General features: G+C 43.0%; 1 protein-coding gene across 1 annotated transcript in view; it reads right to left on the reverse strand.

The window, feature by feature from the left end:
• Positions 1–398: 398 nt before the first annotated feature.
• Positions 399–20,900, reverse strand: part of htr2aa (5-hydroxytryptamine (serotonin) receptor 2A, genome duplicate a) — a 49,546-nt gene continuing 29,044 nt past the window's right edge. Inside the window, exons 2-3 of the mRNA XM_074694816.1 lie at positions 10,252–10,452; positions 399–2,801 (exon numbers count right to left, since the gene is read on the reverse strand). Of these exons, the coding sequence (XP_074550917.1) occupies positions 1,960–2,801; positions 10,252–10,452 (1,043 nt within the window). The 3' untranslated portion in view covers positions 399–1,959. The remainder of the gene's footprint in view (positions 2,802–10,251; positions 10,453–20,900) is intronic.

Raw genomic sequence — 20,900 nt, forward strand, 5'->3', positions numbered from 1 at the left:
GAAGTACAGCAGGGTCTCATATCAACTGCATCCCCTCCTCACTCATGGTTACAAAACACAGTCACAAACTAATGATTTAAGTTGTACTAAAACAGTAACAAAAGTTAAATCTACTCAGATATCATAATTTCCAACACTGAAAACTCAGACATTTGAGTAAATTGAAGTTACTAACAAATTTTAAGTTTTCATAGCTTAATTTAATGGAGTAATTTGAACTCTTAGGCTTACAAAGTGTAAATGTATTTCATATTTTAGTCTTTCCTCGAATATCTGCTCAAGAATTTCCATAAGGATAGATCAGGTGCTGTTTCATTCTTTGTGTATCCACACACATATATATATATATATATTTACGCTCTGAAGACTCAAACAATAAATCACACATTGGTCTCCTTTCACTTTTATTCAAAAACAGGGAAACCAAAGAAATGTCTCACACAGCTGATGTACAAAAGAAACGTGACTTTCACCAGCAAACGTTAAAATCCAAAATAGACGGCATTATTAGAAAACATCTTCAGACAGGAAATACTTTATGGATCCAAAATTATGTCCGCAAAAGTGGTTGTAACATGTTTTCATCATCTGAGGGTTTTCCAGAAACAGGTCCAAGATCTAAATCTTTAGATAATACGATGTTTCGTCGACGACAAAATCCCAAAACTGTTTAAAATTTCCCTCTGAGAAACATTATCCAGAAATAGCTCACATATTTGCTCATTACTCACATATTATTAATTAACCTCATTAGTTGGGAGATGTTTCCCTGTTTGTGTTTTCAGCACAACCTTTTGGAAACATTTGCTGGCATCAAATTTAAAAAGAGCTTTGTTTTCACGGAAGGATCACATTTTTCAGTTTGATATGTTCTTTTTATTCTACTTAAATGATTTCAGACGGAAATGTAAACATGTAATAATCAACTACCAAACTGAAGGAGAAAAACAACCCAATGCTTCTTAAAAACAACCCCAGATTGTGCACTGACACTAAAAAAGAGGGAAACAAACCTGCAGTGAAATCCTCTTCATATCCAGCTGAAGTAATCTCATTTTACAGTCTTTAAACTTTATCAGATCTGTGCCGTAATCCTCACTTATCCTCCAAATAAATCATCCCAACCTCCACAGTCATGTACATTTATTCACATTAACCTGCACAAAATACAAATATAGATTTATTTATGTCATCTCTCTGTAACGTCACTATCACAAACAGGAAAATTATTCTCCAATTAATCTTTAACAGGAATCACAGAAGCAGCAGGAGCCTCTTCTCCTCATCGTGGCAGTTTCATCCGTCCTCTGCAGGAGTCTGGAGTCCCAGAGCGTCTGACTCAGCCTGGATCTCCCTCTCAGACATAAGCGGCTGATAAAGTGTCAGGAAATCCAGCCTAATCCCTCCTGATCCACCCACAAGGTATGATGGGAGGCAGAGGCCACCTGACAGAGGAGGCGAGGGGAGCTGAGGTCACTGCAGCTGAGAATCCATGAAATTATAGAGAGTCTATAAACGTGTCTGTTATAAAACAGGTGATGTCTTTAAGAGATGCTCAAAGGTGTCTCACATGGTCAACATGGATACGTTTTCTCCTCTTTTATCCAGCTTTCAGCTTACTTTGAGTCAGAAAATAAAAATAATTTACTTTGACCTTTTTTTATCCTTCAGTCCAGGCCTCCAAGGAAAAAATGACCACCCAACTAAACGGGACTAATCCGATTAAATAAAGGTTGACTGAAAATAGACACAATAAACTCAGATCTCGACCCTGATGCCTTTTAAAACTCTGACAAAAATTCCTCATCGGATCAGTGAGCTCCTGACCTCAGCGTTTCTAAAACCCTGACCGTGAGGCACTTTGTCTTTGGCACTTTGACCCCTTTTAACCTCAAACCCCGGTGAGATCTGACCAAAGAAGTTGAACCTCTCCAGAAAGTTCATCTCTGTTTCAGCCGTTCACACACAGCTCTCGTCTCGCACTCCCTGACCTTTGTCCTGCTTGTGTTTCTCCGTGTCCTGCCCGGGTAAAGAAAAGTCCTTCACCCCGTTCTGAAACTTCCCCGCGTCGCTGAGCTGCAGCTGCGTGGAGCTGTACGCGAGCGGCGGGATGGTGTTGACCAGGATGAGCTGCAGCGGCTTCTTCTCTGGCGTGTACTGACAGCGAACGTATCTGAGGAACGCTGCTCTGTATGTTTTGTTGAACAGTGTGTAGACCAGTGGGTTGACCGCTGAGGACAAGTACCCCACCCAGACGAAAACGTTCAACAGGCCTCCCATGAGCCCTGCGTCGCACACGTCGGGGTCACAAACCACCACGAGCACGTTAGTGATGAAGAACGGACACCACATGACCACAAAGAGGAAAAACACCACCCCAAGGACTTTAGACGCCTTCTGCTCGTTGCTGATGGACTGCATGGTGCGTCGTCCAAACATAGAGCCCGTGGCGTTCTCCCGGGTGCCGCTGAGTCCGCTGCTGCTTCCTCTTCCCCCGGCCTCGCGGCTGATTGAGCGTCTGAAGAGTTTCTCCGAGGACAGCGAGGTCTGCGGTAAGAAGCTCAGGGTGAAAGTGGTGCTCCACTTGGGTCGGGGGACCAGCTGGTCCAAACAGAGAGTGGCCTCGTTCTGCAGCGCGTTGATGGTCAGGAAATAGGTGACGACCATGATGGTGAGCGGCACGAAGAACGCCACAAAGGAGCCGACCAGCACAAAGTTGTTATCTGTCAGCAGGCAGCTGCCATCTTTGAAGACCTTGGAGTGATCTCTGAGTCCCAGCACAGGGATGGGCATGGAGATCCCTGCAGGGACAGAGACAGACAAGTGAGGAGACGAGGACAGAAGAGACGCAGGTGAATCATTTATGGGTGTTTGCACTGCAGAAAACTAAAATCTTATCACCTGTTTTTTTCTTATTTTGTTTAAAAAATGTCTTATTACAGGTACAGCTTATAATAATGTTTTTAGAATATTTCTTCAAGGTCCCATATTGTGCAAAAATCCCTTTATTAAGTCTTTTAGTGAAATTTGTGGGTCTTTGGCTTTCCTCCCAGCCCACAAAATGTGATATTTAATGAATAAACCTGTACTCAGTAGAGCTTGTGAATGCAAAATCCTGACCTAAAACGAGCTGTTTGGAATTTCTGGGATTTGCCATCGTCAGCGATTCCCTTCTTTGACCAATCAGGAGCAAGTCTAATTGGTCCACCGGAGCAGATACCCCATCACTGCTCTGTTTTTGGCTGTAAACAGCCACATAGTTCCATCGTGCTCAAGCTTCCCATCTCTGAAGAAGACAGACTAAGTGTCTAGAGTTCATTTATCAAGGAAAAGTTCCAGCTACACTCAGTAAAACTGTGCATGTGTGTGCTAGTCGCTTCACGGCGACTGCTTTTCCAACTTTGGACAGTACAACAGAGGGCTAACGAATAGACTGGTCCTGAATCCAGGCGCGTTACCAACCATCCACCAACAAACCTGGGACCCTGGAAATGTGAGTATTTTAAATGCTGTGTGCTGTGGAGCAGATGTAAGAGCTTTTCCTCAGTGTCCCCTCTGTCTCTGTGTTAGCTCCAGGATGCTAACTTTAGCTGCGGTTAGCCTGTTGTTTTAGCTTGTAATGTTACGGTAAACGAGCTTCGCTGTTTTCTAAACATTGTGCACTCAGAGCTTGTGGCGCCGCTCTCAGTGACGTGGAAGAGCGGGGTGGTATCAGCAGTGGCTCATTTACATATGAAGGCCACGCCCACTAAATCAGAGCGTTCTGAACAGAGGGGCTATGAGAGCCTGGAAACAATGCTGCTGTGCTTGATTTATTGGCTTTTTGGACCAAAACATGTTACTACCATTTCATGAAGACATCAATGATCCATATTAAACTGCAGAAAAGGAGCAGAATATGGGACCTTTAAGGCTTAAAAGACATTTTCTACTAAAAATAAGACAAAATCACTTGATAAGTTTTATTTTTTTTCCAGTGTGGACACAACCTGTGAGAGAGGTGTGATGGGTTATTTTCTTCAAATGTGAATCAAAAGAAAAAAAAAATCCACGACAAAGATGCTTTAAAACCATTTTTACAAACATGCAAAGATGTGTGACGGACCATGCGTGTGTATTTGTATATTGGTGATGAAGAAACTGATATCTGACATGTCCCTTTGCTTTAAATGTGTCAGTTTTTTCATTACATTTTGGATGAAACTCCTTTTTCCATTGGTCCGTCCATCTCTGAGTGGGAGGAAAGTTCACTTTTATTCCTGACCTGGTGTCAGCAGCCTCCGAGGCTTCAGTCTGAGCTCTGTGTGAACCTCTCACCCGTGCTCACTTCAGGCTTTGTTATTGTTTTCTGTGCAGGTCAGGAATCAGAGCGGCTCCGGCCTGATCCGTCTGAACCCTGCTGTCTTTATTTTCCTACCCTCTGATTCTTTCACTCTGCAGCCAAATGTTACGATAAACCTGATAACGAATCTGCCCCAAAAAGTTGGACGAGCACAGGACAGGTGTAAAAAGGAGCCGGGGAGGTATAAAGTCAGCAGTCCCCATCACGCTGTGTTCTCATTACCTGCTCGTCACAAACAGAAGAGAAGGAGAGGAAGAGGAGGAGGAGGAGGAGGAAGAGGGAGTGTTTGACAGACACAGTGAGGGTGGACAGAAATTGTGGCTGCCCGTTGGGAGGCGAGGAGGTCAAAGACAGATCGTTCTAATTTAGTCCGGGCGCTTTGACAGAAAACCTGCTGAGGCGACTCAGCCTCAAGGTTTTTCAGTGTCCAGACAATAAAAAAAATCTACAGTACACTTTAAAATTTTCAGCTGCAAATTTATCACAATTCACAATTTAAAATCTATAGTTTTCTCACAGGTGTGTTTTGGTTGTAAGGTTTGTTTACAGCAGCTCAGGCTGTTCTGAATGATAACGGTAATAAAGAGACTCCACAGACAGGCAGCAGTGTGTACGTCTCCTTCCTGAGGGTGACATCACTCTTGAGTGTAAAAGCTACGTCAAAGTTTGGAAAAGCAAAACTGACGATGAACGAGTTGACAGCTTTAGTAACATGAACACAGGGGTGGATCCAGAGGAAGGGTGCAACAAATAAATTAGGTGGGCCACCTGAAAACAACCAACAATTTTGTTCCATGAATCAGATACATAGATTTCAACTGCTCTCAGCTCGGTATAGATAATCAAGTAGTTTAGTTTAGTTTTTCTTAATTTCATTTCTGATAACATTAAAAAATAGAAGTACAATACTAAAACAAAATAAGTCTCAAAACGAGTGAAAAAAAGAATAAAGAATAAAAGAATTCCTATGGTATCTGCCACCTCATTCACACAGTGATTAACTAACCACCTTATCAGACAACCAATAAAACTAAAAATAAAAATGAAAATAAAAAAAATAAAAAAAGGCCAGCATGCCTTTAGCTTTGCAAAAATAAAATAAAATAATAATAATAATAATTAAAATTAAAAAATAATTAACAATAATAAAAACCACCACCAACAATAATAATAATAGAAATAGTCATAAAAATGTTAATAATGATGATAATTAATAAATAAATATAAGTAAATATAAATCTTGATATCAATGTTAATTATGTTATTTATTTTTTTACTTTTTATTTCATTACATCTCTTCTGTTTTATTTGTATATTTTTCCCATCACAGGTGCAAGGTTAAGAGTATATTTCTACCTGTGTTTGTTAAGTATGTTGTTTTTGCTATATTTGTTTTTGAAGATACTGAATGATTTGATGGGCTGCATGGTGGCGCATCGGTTGGCGCTGCAGCCTCACAGCAAGAAGATCATCGGTTTAAATCCCCACCTAGGCCGGTGGGCCTTTCTGTGTGGAGTTTGAATGTTCTCCCCGTGCATGCGTGGGTTCTCTCCGGGTCCTCTGGCTTCCTCCCACAGTCCAAAAACATGCTCATCAGGTTAACTGATCACTCAAAATTGTCCGTAGGTGTGAGTGTGCGCGTGAATTGTTGTCTGTCGGCCCTGCGATTGACTGGCAACCAGTCCAGGGTGTACCCTGCCTCTCGCCCAATGATAGCTGGGACAGGCTCCAGCCACCCGCGACCCTGATCAGGATAAGCGGTTAAGAAAATGAATGAATGATTTGATATCCTTAGAAATCGTTTCTTTCAAGGGTGTTTCATAAAGAGACACCTTTAACTGTTATACTGTGTTACCTGAGTATGGTTCTTAAATTAGGTTTTTCCAAACATACCGAATCCTTTCAAAGTGTAATTTCTTCTTCTTTTAACAAATCTACACTGAGTGTTGGATGGTACTGGTTCAGTGACACCTGACAAGCTCCCAAACTAAACCCAGCTGCTTGAATTTGCCAGTCGAGTGGTGTAACGTCATCCAGCAGCAGTTTGAAGCACCAGAGAGGACGCCAAGACACACAACAGCTGTTATTAAAATCAGTGTGAATACATCAGATGCATCCTTCAGGGCCCAACAGATCTCATCAACAAGATGACGGACTCCAAAGTCCATCAGACTTCCAAAGACCTCTAAATCGAGGTCTAATGTGTGCTCACTTCAACTATTAATAGTGAGGAGGAGAAGGAGCAATGGCCAGAGCTGGACGAGCATCCAGGATACTGTGCATCTTCTCAGTGGGCTGCCTCCTGCTCCAGCGCCCCCTACAGGAGCAATTTCAGAAGCTTTAAAATGCAGAAAAGCAATGCATCAAAACAAAACACAAATAGAGAAAAACATAAATAAATATAAGCCAGATAAATCTCTCTTTCTTCACATTTTCCAGTTGCTGTTTTTGCTTCAGACCAACTTTAATCACCTTGAAAAATCAGCAAAATGCAGCAGGAGAGTGTTTAAGTGTGTGTGTTTTGAGTTATGAAGCACATTTGTAAATGTCTGCATGAATATTTACAAGGTTTTGCATTTTTAGAGATGTTTTCATCATGCATTCATGTCTCCCTCTCTGTACTCTTCCTCTCTTTGCAGCTACGTGTAAATCCTGATGTAACATCTAATCAGGTGAGGTGCAATGTGAAAAAAAGAGTTTCCTCTATTTCTTCTTCTCCATAAAAATAACCCTGAGTAAGAAGAGGAGGCAGTGTTTGTGAATAAAAATTAGGATCTAACCCAGAGTAGTAATCTCTGACGTAATCTCATTATGCTGGTGGGCGGCTGCAGAGCGTGACGTGCTGCAGACGAGAGTTTGGCTCACTGTGCCACTGCCGGAGGGCAGGATCCTGCTGCACGCCACGCTGACATTAGATTATTCAACCCTCACCCTGCTGTCGAGTGTGTGCAGCTTCAGGGACGGTTACATCACAGCAAAGACGCGCTTCAGCTTCAGACTCCAGACTCCAGTTTTTCATAAATTCAAGCTCAAATCTACAGAGAGAGGTTCATGAAGCACTCGTGTGATCTCAAGAAAGACTGTTGTGATTGTTTTGGCCCTGATAGTTGTAGAGGCAGGTCAGTGGCTTCATGTCAGCTCTTTGCCTGTCTGCAGAGTTCACCTGTTTTCAATAATAAGCAGCATCATTTACAGTGAACAGACTGAAAACGTACAGAGCGATTCCTGTTTATCAGGTCTTTGATCTGAGCGAGGACGGAAGCTGAATTATCTGAACCAGCAGCTCGGACCAGAGCGACAGAGCTAATGAAGAGAGGCGGCAGAGCTGAGAGCTGCAGACTCAGAAAACACACACACACACACTCTGAACGCACTGAGGTCTGCTTTTAGCTCAGAGGAAAGCACAATGTGACGACGGAGGGCTTTTAGAAAATGTTATGGTAAATGTGTTTCTTGTTCTTTTCCTTTGACTTGTTTCATCAGATTTTCTTGCAAAGGAGAGAGGTGCTCACCTCTGAAAGAAAGCAGACTGAGTGAGAAACTAAGTAGTGCTCACTTCTTATGCTACCTTTCACACTTTGCTCCTTTGATATTTCATTAGTTTGTACAAAAGAATAGATTTTATGCCTGATTTTCATCTTTTTGTGACTATTTAACAGTGTGGCGTGTGAGCAGGCAGAAGGACATCAGTCAGACTAGAATAAGAAGGAATAAGAAATGAACACGTCAACTTTTTCCTCATCACATTTATTTCCAAAGCTGCAATCCAAACAAGTCAGGTGATTAACTAGGCCATTCTAACAGATTTATTTTCTTTTTCTGAAACCATTTGAGAGTCAACTTTGCCGTGTGCTTTGGATCGTTGTCCTGCTGGAAGGTCCAGCCACGTCTCATCTTCATCATCCTGGTGGATGGCAGCAGATTCAGATCAAGAATTTCCCCATACATGGCTCCATTCATTGCTCCGTCAATTATATGAAGTTTGCCAACACCATGAGATGAGAAACAACCCCATGCCATGATGCTTCCACCTCCAAACTTCACTGTTGGTGTAGTGTTTTTTGGCTGATGTGCAGTGTCATTTCTCCTCCAAACATGGTCTGTAGTATGACAGCCCAAAAGTTCAGTTTTGGTCTCATCTGACCAGACAACCTTCTCCCAGTGTTCTACAGGCTTGTCAAGATGCTGTTTAGCAAACTTTAAACCAGCTTCAACATGCCTTTTCTTGAGGAATGGAGTCTTGCGGGCTGAGCGTCCATAGAGGCCAAGGCGGTGGAGTGCATTGCCTATTGTTTTCTCTGTAACAATTATACCTGCTGCCTCCTAGTCTTTCTGGAGCACTTTCAGGGTGGTCCTTGGCTGGTTGAGTACTCTTCTGACTATCTTTCTGACTCCCTGGTCAGAAATCTTCAAGGAGCTCCTGTGCGTGGCCTGTTGATGGTAGGTGGTGCTTCTTCCACTTGTGAATAATAGCCCCAACGGTGCTGACTGGAATATTCAGGTGCTTTGATATAAGTCTGTAACCAGTTCCATTCTGATGCTGAGCTACAATCAGGTTGTGAATGTCTTCAGAGAGCTCTTTGCCTTTACCCATCATGAGGTGTGTCGCATTTAACTGCTTGGTGAAAAAACAACCTTTTTATAGGACCATCAATTTGCTCTAGCCCAGCTGATGTTGGTTTGCACTAATTGGAAGTTCAAGTAATAATTACTGACAGATTTCAGGTGGTAATGTGCATTTCCTTGCCAAAGTATACAGCCTTTCCATGGTGTGTTCAATACTTTTTTCCTGTGTTATCGTACTTAATTCACCATAATCATTATTTATGGACCTGAACGTTGTGATTTCTTTTCATGTGTGGATTATTTGAGTTAATACCAATGTCTGGTAGAAATTTTGTTTTAATTGCAGCTTTGGAAATAAATGTGATGAGAAAAAACTTGACACGTTCAATACTTATTTTCCCCACTGTATGTACACAAGTCTTCATTCATCATTTGAACATTGCCCTGAAATTTGTAGAGGAAAATATGTCAGAAAATGTGAAAATGTGATGTTGAAAGTAGCCTACTGTGTCTCTGAATTGTCAAACTTGAAACATGATCGACAAAACATGGGATTTTATTTTTCAACAACCGTGTGCAAAGGCCTTTGCTGACTGCATGTAAACGTAGCCATTGTAGAATTTCCAGGTCAAAATGTAAAAATAGCGTTATTTTAAACATCGCCCTCTTTTCTTATCTGATGCTATGTTTCTAAAGAGCTGAACCCGGGAGACCTCATTTTCATACTGTTGTTCATTTTCGCCTGGTGAGTGTAAATAACGTCCTCGCACAGTTAATCTGCTGGCTGCCGTCTGCAGCCCCGTCATTACATTTCCTGCTCATCAGCTCCATTGACCTGAGCAGCTGGAAGCCGGCCAGGCGAGCAGGAGCCAATTATCAGAGCTGATTGTTCCCCACTCCTCCATCAGGATCAGGCGCAGTCGGACACGTCACTGCTGAGCTGCAGGAGGAGAAAATTACACCTCACGTGCAGCTCTCTGCGTGTCGGAGCTGGACTCTTTAATTTTCATAAACTTCTGTCACTTAGCTGTGGCCTCTCACCTTATCCGTGATTTATTATTTACATGAGCATCACAGTCATAGCAGGAGGATCATTTTCTTGAGACACTCTGAATCCACAGCCTTGGATGGATGAATTCACTGTGTGTCCTCAACCTATCACGATTCAGCATCTCAACCTTCAAACCAGAACAAAGCCACAAACCTTCCTTCATTCTTAGTTTCTCCTTTTAAAAACGTCCAGACTGCTCGCTCCTTTATTAACTGAGCAGAAACAAAACATGAGGCGTGTGTGTGTGTGTGTGTGTGTGTGTGTGTGTGTGTGTGTGTGTGTGTGTCCTCACCCACTGAGATGGTCCACACAGCCATGATCTTGAGCCGCGCCTTGGTGTGGGAGTTGAAGCGGCTGTGGTGGATTGGGTTTCTGATGCCGATGTATCGATCCAGAGAGATGGCGCAGAGGTGCATGATGGACGCCGTGGAGAACAGGACATCCAGGTAGATCCAGATGGGACAGAGGTCAGAGGGCAGCGGCCAGCCGTAATCTACAGGGAAGAGTGAGAGGATGGAAAGTTAAGGAAGGAAAACCAAAAACAGAAACAGCTTTTCAGACGTCTTCTTTCTGTGTCGTTTGAGGTCTGTGTGATCCCTGCAGGACGCTTTCTTTTCCTGTCTCAACTGAAACTTGAGAATCTTGTGAATCTTGTGTCTTTTCCTGTGTGTTTCCATGGCTTTGTTCAGACTGGCAGCCCAATTATGTTTCTGTCATACCCAGATTGTATCCTGTTCAATCCGGATAGGCCGAGGATGTAGGAAGCCTCTCTGTGTTTGCAGTGAATCCTTTCTTCACTTCATCAGCACAAAGCTCACAGAGGCAGCAGGTGACTCAGGGCTTTGAACATGCAATGAGAAATGAGGTGCTGGTGACACATTTGCCAACTGGTGTTGACTTTTCTGTCTGAACTGTTTCATGTGTGGCCTGTTCCCTCGGAGCTGTCTGTGGTCCTGAAACGGGCCCAACTGAAATTCACTTTTAGGGCTCTAATTTCATGGTGCAGCGCAGGGGGCGCAAGCCTGGCGCACCCCGCGCAGTGTTAGTTTCATGCGGCACACCGGCATGCACTGCCAATTTGACAATTAGGTAGACCGTCTGCGCAGAGATGGGTGTGACGCCGCACCAGGGGGAGGTGTCGGCAGATTCATGTTGGCGCAGTGACAATTTCGTGCCAAAAACAGCGCAGTAAGTGCGCTGAAAGCTCGCCAGCTCCAACCTGGTCTATTCTCAGCGCAAAGTGGAGCGCACCCTCCGCAGCTGTAATTTGGTGACAGGTGCACATGTGCGCACATGTCAACAAAGCCTCAGAGGCAGGTTTCCAGAGTGTCAGCCACATTTTAATGCAATAAACAATCACAGCAATCACTATTTAATGTAACCGTCTGAACCAGCATAGACATTTATATCTATATTAACTGTCCCGTCACATCTGATGTCAGATTACAGCCGTTTGTCATAATGGAAAGTTAACCTGACGGCAGCTGGAAGTTTGATGCACATCTTACAATTAAACAATAAACAGCCTTAACATCTGATACTGAGTATATATCTGGCTTCTCTCATTTCATTTAATTCAAAGAAAAGAGGGAGAGAAAAGACGAAGAAAACAGAGACAAAATAAATGTGTGTCACTCAGGATTTACCCGTGATTTCCCATATTTCTCTTTTTTAGTCTTTATTTTTAACCTGATTTAAAAAGATGGAGTACATTATTGTAAGGAGGATGAGGCAGAGACACCGCTTGGACACGCTCCTCTGCACCTCTCTGCACCTTGACTGCGCCTCTCTTGGCACTGCAGGAAACTTGCAAAGTGCGCCGGTCACGCCCTGTCCGCACAGTGAAGGCCGGAGTAGGGCAGGTGTGCCTGCGCCTGCCCCTGGTCTACGAAATTAGAGCCCTTAGTGTCCCACTGTAGATGGTTTTTGGTTTTAAAAGAAGCTTTGTAGATTTTTTTTCATTTCTTATTTGTTTTGTTGGTATTAGATGGCCGGTCTTTGTAAAATGAGCAAAGTTTGGCAATCACTTGAGCCCGCTGGAAAAAAATGAACACACAAACAGAGTAATGACATTAAGCCTCATGTTATATAGGCAATACTAGAGAATAGTTTGGGGAAAAACTGTAGGTTTTTTTTTTGTTCATTGAACCGTGGTTGAAGTCCCCGCTCTTTCAGCCAATAATAAACACACCAGAAAAATTAGCTAACATGAAAGGTGCAAAAAGGAACCAAGTTAATAGTAACAGTGGTTAATCAGTTTTATTAACTTGATCAGTGATCCACAAACTTTTGAAATTCAAGGCCCAGCCAAAAGTAGTTTGGCCCACCCAAACCTAAAACCCTGGCCTCGAAAATGTGGCGTCAAATAAAGTGTTGCTGTTAAAATTCTTATATCAATTTGTGTTTATTGCGGCCATGTTATAACATGTGGACTTGCAGAAAGTTGAGAGCTCCTGAGAGGCTACAGGTCACTTTTCACCATTAAAATGAAAGATTTTGCTTGAAAGCCAAATGATTAATCTTGTTTACCCTTCTACTTACCAAACAACTTCTGAGTATTTACGTTAAATTTTCAGCGAATAACTGCATAATATAACTGCTGAGTGTGCTGTATGTGTGTGTGTGATGTGAAAGGCCTTGAATTGGAGACAGTTAGAGAACAGAAAGTACCTTGGGAGGAGACAACAAATTTAATAAGGCAGCATGAAAATGTGAAATGTGTGTGAGTGTGCATTTAACCTTTCTTTATTAGGAAAACACCGGATGAGGCTGGGAAATGAGACATCACTGGCTCACCCCGAAGATAACGTTTCAGATCAGTAACTGAATGTCTAGATTTTTTAAGATCAGGGATCAAGGAAATCTTTGTCATCCACAGTGGGTCACAGTGGGACGTTAAACCCTGATCAAAGTTATGCGAAATGTGTTAACATTAACATTTTTCATTATCCAGGATAAGGTAAACGGGATAACTTTGTCCTGTCAGATAAATAAGACTTTAAAGATCACAAAAACCACATTACTGAGCACAGATGGCTGAGTGGTCTAGGTTGTGCTCCATGAGGTTTTGGCCTCTTTTTTTGTGTGTCACTCCCAACTTTTGCAAGATTCCCCTCTCAATCCACTGACATCTCTGATACAAATTAAGGCATAAAAAGCTCCCCAAAATAAGGGCCTGTTTACATGACACTGTTTAATCTGAAAATGCTAAAATGCAGTGAAAAAAAATCTGACTGAAAACGCTGTAGTAAGCATTCCAGGCCTATAGTCGGCACTATAACTGTCTTGTTGAAGCTTTTGGGAGATTTAAACCAAGGTAGAGTTGAGCCGATCCGGTGACGTCAGCGTTTCCACTGAAAATGCCAGCTTATTGTTTACACGGCAACGGTGTCGGCAGCATTTCAGAAAAATCCCACTCTGGAGGCCGTTTCAAAAGTTTGCGATTTAGGTCGGCTGAAACGCCGTTTCCATGTAAACGCGAGGCTGAAAACTTTTGCGTTTCACCCTAAAACCGTTGTCGTGTAAACAGCCTTTAAGTCAAGAAAACAAATACAAACATTACCAGTGTTGTTATGTAAAATACACACTCTGTCCACATGGGGCGCCAGAGTCAACACAAAGTAATGAGTCCTCACAGCTGCTTTAACCTCCAGTGAGGATCCCTTAACAAACTGGAATTGACAGCAATGCTTTTTTTTTAAGACCTTACCATCAACATCACTAAAAAGTGTCTTAAAACCCATTTCTATTCTTTGACTCTTAACCTCGGCGGACTTAGTTTCTTTGCTCGATCTTATTCCCTTTTATTGCTTTAACTGTTTTAAGTTTGTGTTTTATGTGTCTGTTTTTTCTTATCTATTTTTATCATTTATTTCTATCTACCTGTAGAGCACTTTGTTTACAGCTGTAGTTGTTTTTGAAAGTGCTCTATAAATAAAGTTGGTATGGTCAACACTTTTATATCAATATCCAGACCTTAGACCTTAAAATAAAAAAACTCAAGCAAAGACTGCTTTTTTTTCTGCTGTTTTCTGTTTTTACTTTGCAGCCATCACTTTCAGATTCCTATAACCAGTGCAGCTGCATTTTGAATCCAAACATTGTGTTGAAAGCTGAAGCCGTACAGTCACAGTGATGGTTTTAATGCACCTGTTGCTTTCCTGCAGCCTCTGAGATCTCATCACACAGAGCGATAAACACACTCTGAGTCACACACACACAAAACATGACTGCAGCCTCTGAATTTACCCACACTGTCTGACTGCAGGTACACTGACCACACACACACACACAAACACACACGTGAACGTAACACATCTCACACAACCATGGTCGCACACTGCCAACACCCCCCCCAGCTGCTGTTTCTAAAAATAGCCCCGTAAATTGATGGCGAAGGCACTCAGCTCTGATTTTATTCAACACTGTGAATGTGAGCAGAAGCATAAAGGTTTTTATGATCATCCATCAGGATGAGGCAGATTCATGGAGACTGGCGCCAACACGAGACAGTTCAAAGGCACAAAGTATCAAAACTAACACAAAATAACAAAATATTTAACAAACACAGACAGGAAAATGTTGTAGTTTGCTTTAAAAACAGTTTTAGGGAGTCTGAAAGCAAACAGCTACACTTCAACCCCAGGGGATAAACATTTCTCCAGAGAAAGAAAAAGTAGCTGCTTTTCTACAATCAGCATCCTCGAGGGTAAAATGTCCTGAAAAGACTGAAATACCATAAACATACAAGGGATTTATCCAATCTACAATGGCCTTTTTAGGACATCAAATCACAATCAGAATCAGCAAGAAAACCCCTCAGCATACACTTACAGGCCACTCTATTAGTCACACCTGTCCAACTGCTCGTTAACACAAATTTCTAATCAGCCAATCACATGGCAGCAACTCAATACATTTAGGCATGTAGACATGGTCAAGACGATCAGCTGCAGTTCAAACCGAGCATCAGAACGGGGAAGAAAGGTGATTTAAGGGACTTTGAACGTGGCATGGTTGCTGGTATTTTAACCCACAACCATCTCTAGGGTTTACAGAGAATGGTCCCAAAAAGAGAAAATATCCAGTGAGCAGCAGTTCTGTGGGCCAAAATGCCTTGTTGATGCCAGAGGTCAGAGGAGAATGGACAGACTGGTTGGAGCTGATAGAAAGGCAACAGTAACTCAAATAACCACTGGTTACAACCGAGGTCTGCAGAAGAGCATCTCTGAACACACAACACGTCCAACCTTGAGGCAGATGGGCTACAGCAGCAGAAGACCACACCGGGTGACCCTCCTGTCAGCTAAGAACAGGAAACTGAGGCTACAATTCACACAGCAACACCAAAACTGGACAGAAGATTGGAAAAACGTTGCCTGGTCTGATGAGTCTGGATTTCTGCTCCACATTCGGATGGTAGAGTCAGAATTTGGCCTCAACAACATGAAAGCATGGATCCATCCTGCCTTGTATCAACGGTTCAGGCTGCTGCTGGTGGTGTAATGGTGTGGGGGATATTTTCTTGGCTCACTTTGGGCCCCTTAGTACCAACTGAGCATGGTTTAAAGTCCACAGCCTACCTGAGTATTGTTGCTGACCATGTCCATCCCTTTATGAGCACAGTGTACCCATCTTCTGATGGCTACTTCCAGCAGGATAACGCTCCATGTCATAAAGCTGGAATCATCTCAGACTGCTTTCTTCAACATGACAATGAGTTCCCTGTACCCAAATGTCCTCCACAGTCCCCAGATCTCAATCCAATAGAGCACCTTTGGGATGTGGTGGAACGGGAGATTCTCATCATGGATGTTCAGCCGACAAATCTGCAGCAACTGTGTGATGCTATCATGTCAATATGGACCAAACTCTCTGAGGAATGTTTCCAGTACCTTGTTGAATCTATGCCACCAAGGATTAGGCAGATCTGAAGGCAAAAGGGGGTCCAACCCGGTACTTGCACGGTGTAAGGTTGGTGGTTGTGTCAGAGACTGAATATAAGAAAGGGTCCAGGCTGGAAACCTGAGCTGATTGCTCATGGAGTGTGCAACCAAACCCCAAGACCACAACAGAGAAAAAAAGAAAACAGATGTGGTCCAAGAAGGCTACCCTGAGGTACTCCACGTCACTTGTCTCTTGTTTACCATTTGTTAGTCAGTGATGTTCACGGTGAGATGCAGTTAAAGCTTTAATCTATTTCTGCACACTTTCAATTTGCTTTGTTTTCCCCACACCAGCGTTTGCACACAGAAGTGACTCCACTCACACGAGTGAAACAAACCGAGACGGCAGATGGGAAAAACTTAATTTAGGAGATTTTTCAGGAGTCATCGCCTCCCTGAGGGAGCCTCAGGGTTCAGATAAAAATAGAGCCCAAGCCGAGGGATCATCAGGGCCATCTTCATCATATTCAGAGTGACGAAGAATCATTTACACCCTCTCCCTCGCCTCTCCTCGTCTCTATTCTTTAACCCTCCAACAGCAGGTGAGGGATGACCTGATCGAAGATTTTACTATTTCAGAGAAGATGACTCATCTGTTCCGCTCCATGTCGCCATGGTCACCGCCGCACTCCTCGTCATCATCCTCATTGTTCCCGTTTTCTGATTTCCTCTTTTTCTTCCACTGTCCATCATCCCTCATTGTTTTTTTGTCCTTGATGTCTCTGTCCTGCTCGGTCTCTTTCACCGTCATTTACATGGCTGAATAACTTTGACTGGGTACCAACGACTCTCTGTTTGCTCTTTTCTCTCCTCCTCCCTTGAGCTCGAGTCCTTTTCAGTTTCTAAATTTGGTTTGTAAGAAATAAAGCTATGACCTTATTTCTTTAAACAGCTAGACTGTCTCGATCGAAAGTACAGCTGGAAAACAAACTGAGACCAAACTACTTCTACAAAACAAACTCAACATTAAGCTGCACGCACGAGAGGAAATCAATTTGAAGTTAGTGTTTGAGTCGAGCATTAACACAGGTCTGGAGCTTCAGACCGTCCGCTCTTTGTTCACTCCACATGTTGCTTCTGCTCTTAAAAAACCTCCAGCAGCGATGTTACTCCACTGCTGCTCCTTTATTTTCAGTCTCCCCATGGAGAACCACAAAGAGAAAGCAGAATCTCCCCCCGAGGACTGATAAAGTGTCACATTATCCGCTGAACAACCTCTAATGGTGATAACCCGGAACACGACTGAATCGTCCCTCTCAGAGAGATTCTTTCTCCTCACAGACACGAAAAGACAAACCACTGAAAAGCTCCCAGAGGACCTGCTGAGATCTGACTTTCTGCTTGCTCTCCTGCTGCTGCAGACGGAGACGGAGACGTCTCTCTGACACTGTCGCTGTAGTTTTCCGTCTGTCTGCTTCTTTGTCCTGTAAAAACCTGGACACCCTCGGAGCACTGAGGCTGCGACACGCCTGACATTGTGTCCTGGGACCTGACACCAATTAGAGGCAGTCAGCTGCAGCGGCTTCAATCTGTGGAGGAGACTCAACCTTCATCCTGTTTCCGTGCTGCAGCTGCGTTTGTCCAAGGCACGAGAAGTGAGTGTGTTTCATGGATTATCGAAACCGTTTATGGTTTTTCATTTTCTTGAAGTGTGTTGGATAAATCCCAACACTCAGAGCGTCTGACTGTGAGGTCTCAATTTATCTCACAATGTTCTGCTCCTTTAAAACGCAAAATATTTTTACAAAATCTTCTCCAGACTTGCTGAGTGAAGAGGTCATCTTGAGGATCGCCTAATTGGTTCTTGACACATTGGCAAGGCAAACTTTGAACACCAAGACGGGCCTATAGAGGGCTGGCCAATCAGAGGGAAGGGTGTTTGTGTAGCAGGGAGCTTAAAGAGACAGCAGCTAAAACAAAGTGTTCCAGAAACAGGCTGAACCAAGCATTTCCAAAAACACCAGTGTGAGAAAAATTTAGATTTTTGCTGGAAACCCTGTAAAGCTACTACAGGAACACCAGAGGGACACAATAAAGACGAAACAAAACAAAACAAAACAAAACAAAACAAAACAAAACAAAACAAAACAAAACAAAACAAAACAAAACAAAACACATTACCCCCTCTTTAATAACATAATGACAGAGGACAGTGGACTCTTCTCTTTAAAGATGCTATGAGGAGGATCCTTCTCAATTGCACTCCCTCGCCACCTTGTGGCCTGGAGTCTCTGCACACTGTCGAAACACATTTTCTTAGGGAAGGTATTTATCAGTACAGTTACGCAGCGATACGGTTTGAAACGTGACATCAAGCAGATGTAGCAGCCGGCTATATGTTAGCGATATCTGCAGCCTGGTGCTCCTATGTATCTCTAGGCTAATGTGACAACAAGTAAACACTGTTAGTTTGTACCGTGATTTAGTATCTGTTTAAATTTAGCACAGCTGGCAGCCTGGTGCTCTAAGACATGTCTGTTATGTGTAACGTTAGTAAATCCTGGTTAGTTATGTCCCACCTGTCATCTACCAGTCAGAGCTAACGTAACCTCACTCTTCATTTTATTGATAGACTCTCAAGTTTGAACAGACCACTGCAGAATAACTGCTGACTGTGGGTTGGAGTCAACATTAGCACGAACAGTTTAGCTCCTGTGTTATAGAGTGAAACAGCCCGAGCTTAAGGCTAATAAGCGTCAGGTTTTCTTTCTTCTGCTCTTCTGTCCTTTTTCTGTCTCACAGTTAGGCATCACAGAAATCATTTTTTAGCAGAGAAAAACACAGATCTCTGTGTTTTATGTCTCCTCACTACTAAACTTCTTCAGCCAGCGTGGTGTTGTCATAAGCCGCTTTTCCACCAAGCAGACCGGTTCGGTGCGTCTCGGTATGGCCCACATTTTGCGACGTTTCCACAGACTTATCCTGACACAGATCCCTAAAACCTGAGACAAGCCGGCCTACTTTTTTGGGACCCTTACGTATGGGTGCTAGACTGAACCAATCCGCTCTCGGAAGGTGGAAGCAACACATTGTAGACCGTTGATTGGTCAAAAGAATCGTCACTTACTGTGCAATAGCGGCTGCATTTCTCCTGGCGGCACACAGACTTCTCTGAAACAAAACTTGATTGCACTTTGTAACAGAGAGCTACATACCAATCACAGAGAGGACAAAATAATACATGTCTTCCCTCTATGCTCTTTGTTTACTGTGTCGCATTTTTCTTCTTTGTTGGATTTGATAGCGGAATAAGCTGCTACAGCGTCACACTATTGTTTAACAGCTGCGGCTTCCAGCATCCGGCCTACACGTCGCCCACCACGGGAGGGCACAGTTTACGGGATCAGTCTTAACTGTACCAAACTGTGCCAAACCGTACTGAACCGAACCGGACTGCTTGGTGGAAACGCGGCTATAGAGACATAGATGTGCCGTAGATCAATCCGGTCGTAGATGATCCGAACTGGACGCTAAGTAGCAATTTTAGATAACCTGTAACCAGCAATATTGGGGCTGATAATCTCATTTTATAGTGTGGATTACGATCAGGCATATATCTAGAAGGGAGACTTTTTCAAGATCACTTTCAAACTCCTCACAGTCCCTTTTAAGTGAACCTTCGTTGCTTTTCTTTTTTGCATTTTTGGACAAACTAAACCAAGCAGAAGCAGTACCACATGACTCAAAGTTGGACACAAGCATGCTCCAAGATATTAGTTTCCATGCGGTTGCATCTATGAGCAGTTTGACACGACACCAGACGCCCTGACTCTAATTATCATTAGTAAATTACATTTAAATGCAGGGTCTGTTTTTCCTTCGGCCAAAAATGTTGAGGACGTGACCCTGGCAGGATTTATCCACTGTGCATCCACATTCACCGTGACACTGATTAACTACGTTTACAGATCCTGCTGTCTCCTGCTTCTTTGGGCGAATTGTATTTTAAGGCTCTCAACACCTGTGTGTGTGTGTGTGTGTGTGTGTGTGTGTGTGTGTGTGTGTGTGTGTGTGTGTGTGTGTGTGTGTGTGTGTAGGGGTGTATTATCCACAAACACAGAAACAGATCCCTGCATGGAAACGCAAACTTCCATCTGCAGGTGAGATGTGCAAAGCAAACAGTTTAACACCTCAAAACGAAGCAGCTTCTGACGCTTCTCCGAGAGGTAATGACAGCGAAAAGAACTGTTTTTATTTATTTGCTTACGATAAAAGGAAAATGAGTCCTTCTAAAGTGGAAAAAAAGAGAGCAGAAAGAGAGAAAAGCTCGGTATATTTTTCTCTACAGCAGAGAGTAAACACAGTGTGAAGGCCGAGTGTGTGTATATGTGTGTGTGTGTGCTTTAAAAAGCCAAAATAAGTAAAGAATAATTGAGAGGAAGAAGAGAGCAGGAAAATGAGCTCCCAGGAGGACAGAGGCGCTGAGAGAGGAGGATTAAATATAAAGAAGAGAGAGAAGAGGACACACACAAACTTACACAAAAAACACAGACACACACACTCACACACTCAGTATGTATAGGGTTCATATTAAACACAGTAGCTCCTGTTAGGAGTTATCTGCGTCACGACTCATTTGAGTCTCAAACTTGGCTCAGATCAGCCTCCATGAGTCTGTTTAATGTCAGAAATCCAGCCAGATGTCAGAAGATGAAGCCAAGAACACACATTCACACACACACGACCACCATGATCAAAGCAGTCCTGGAACTTGATCCTTAATCTGAAATATCCTTAAGACGTTTTGATTTAGGACGAAGTGATACTCATGGTTTATCTCCATTAAGATCTGAAACTCTTCTGTACCTGGGCGCTGTTTGGTAAACCGTTTTGGGTGCAGACCCCATGTGCTGCAGCTGTACTTCATTTTTGTTTAATTACTATTTTGAATTACCATGACCTGGATGACTGAAAACATTCTCAAACAAACTCCAAATCTGAAAACCCTCCTTCATCTCTGCTCTCAGAAAGCTGGAGTCGGCTGAACACAGACAAA

This window comes from Halichoeres trimaculatus, unplaced genomic scaffold, assembly GCF_033239565.1.
Source record: "Halichoeres trimaculatus isolate MK-OKI-2021-1 unplaced genomic scaffold, fHalTri1.1 fHalTri1_scaffold_19, whole genome shotgun sequence".
NCBI lineage: Eukaryota > Metazoa > Chordata > Actinopteri > Labriformes > Labridae > Halichoeres > Halichoeres trimaculatus.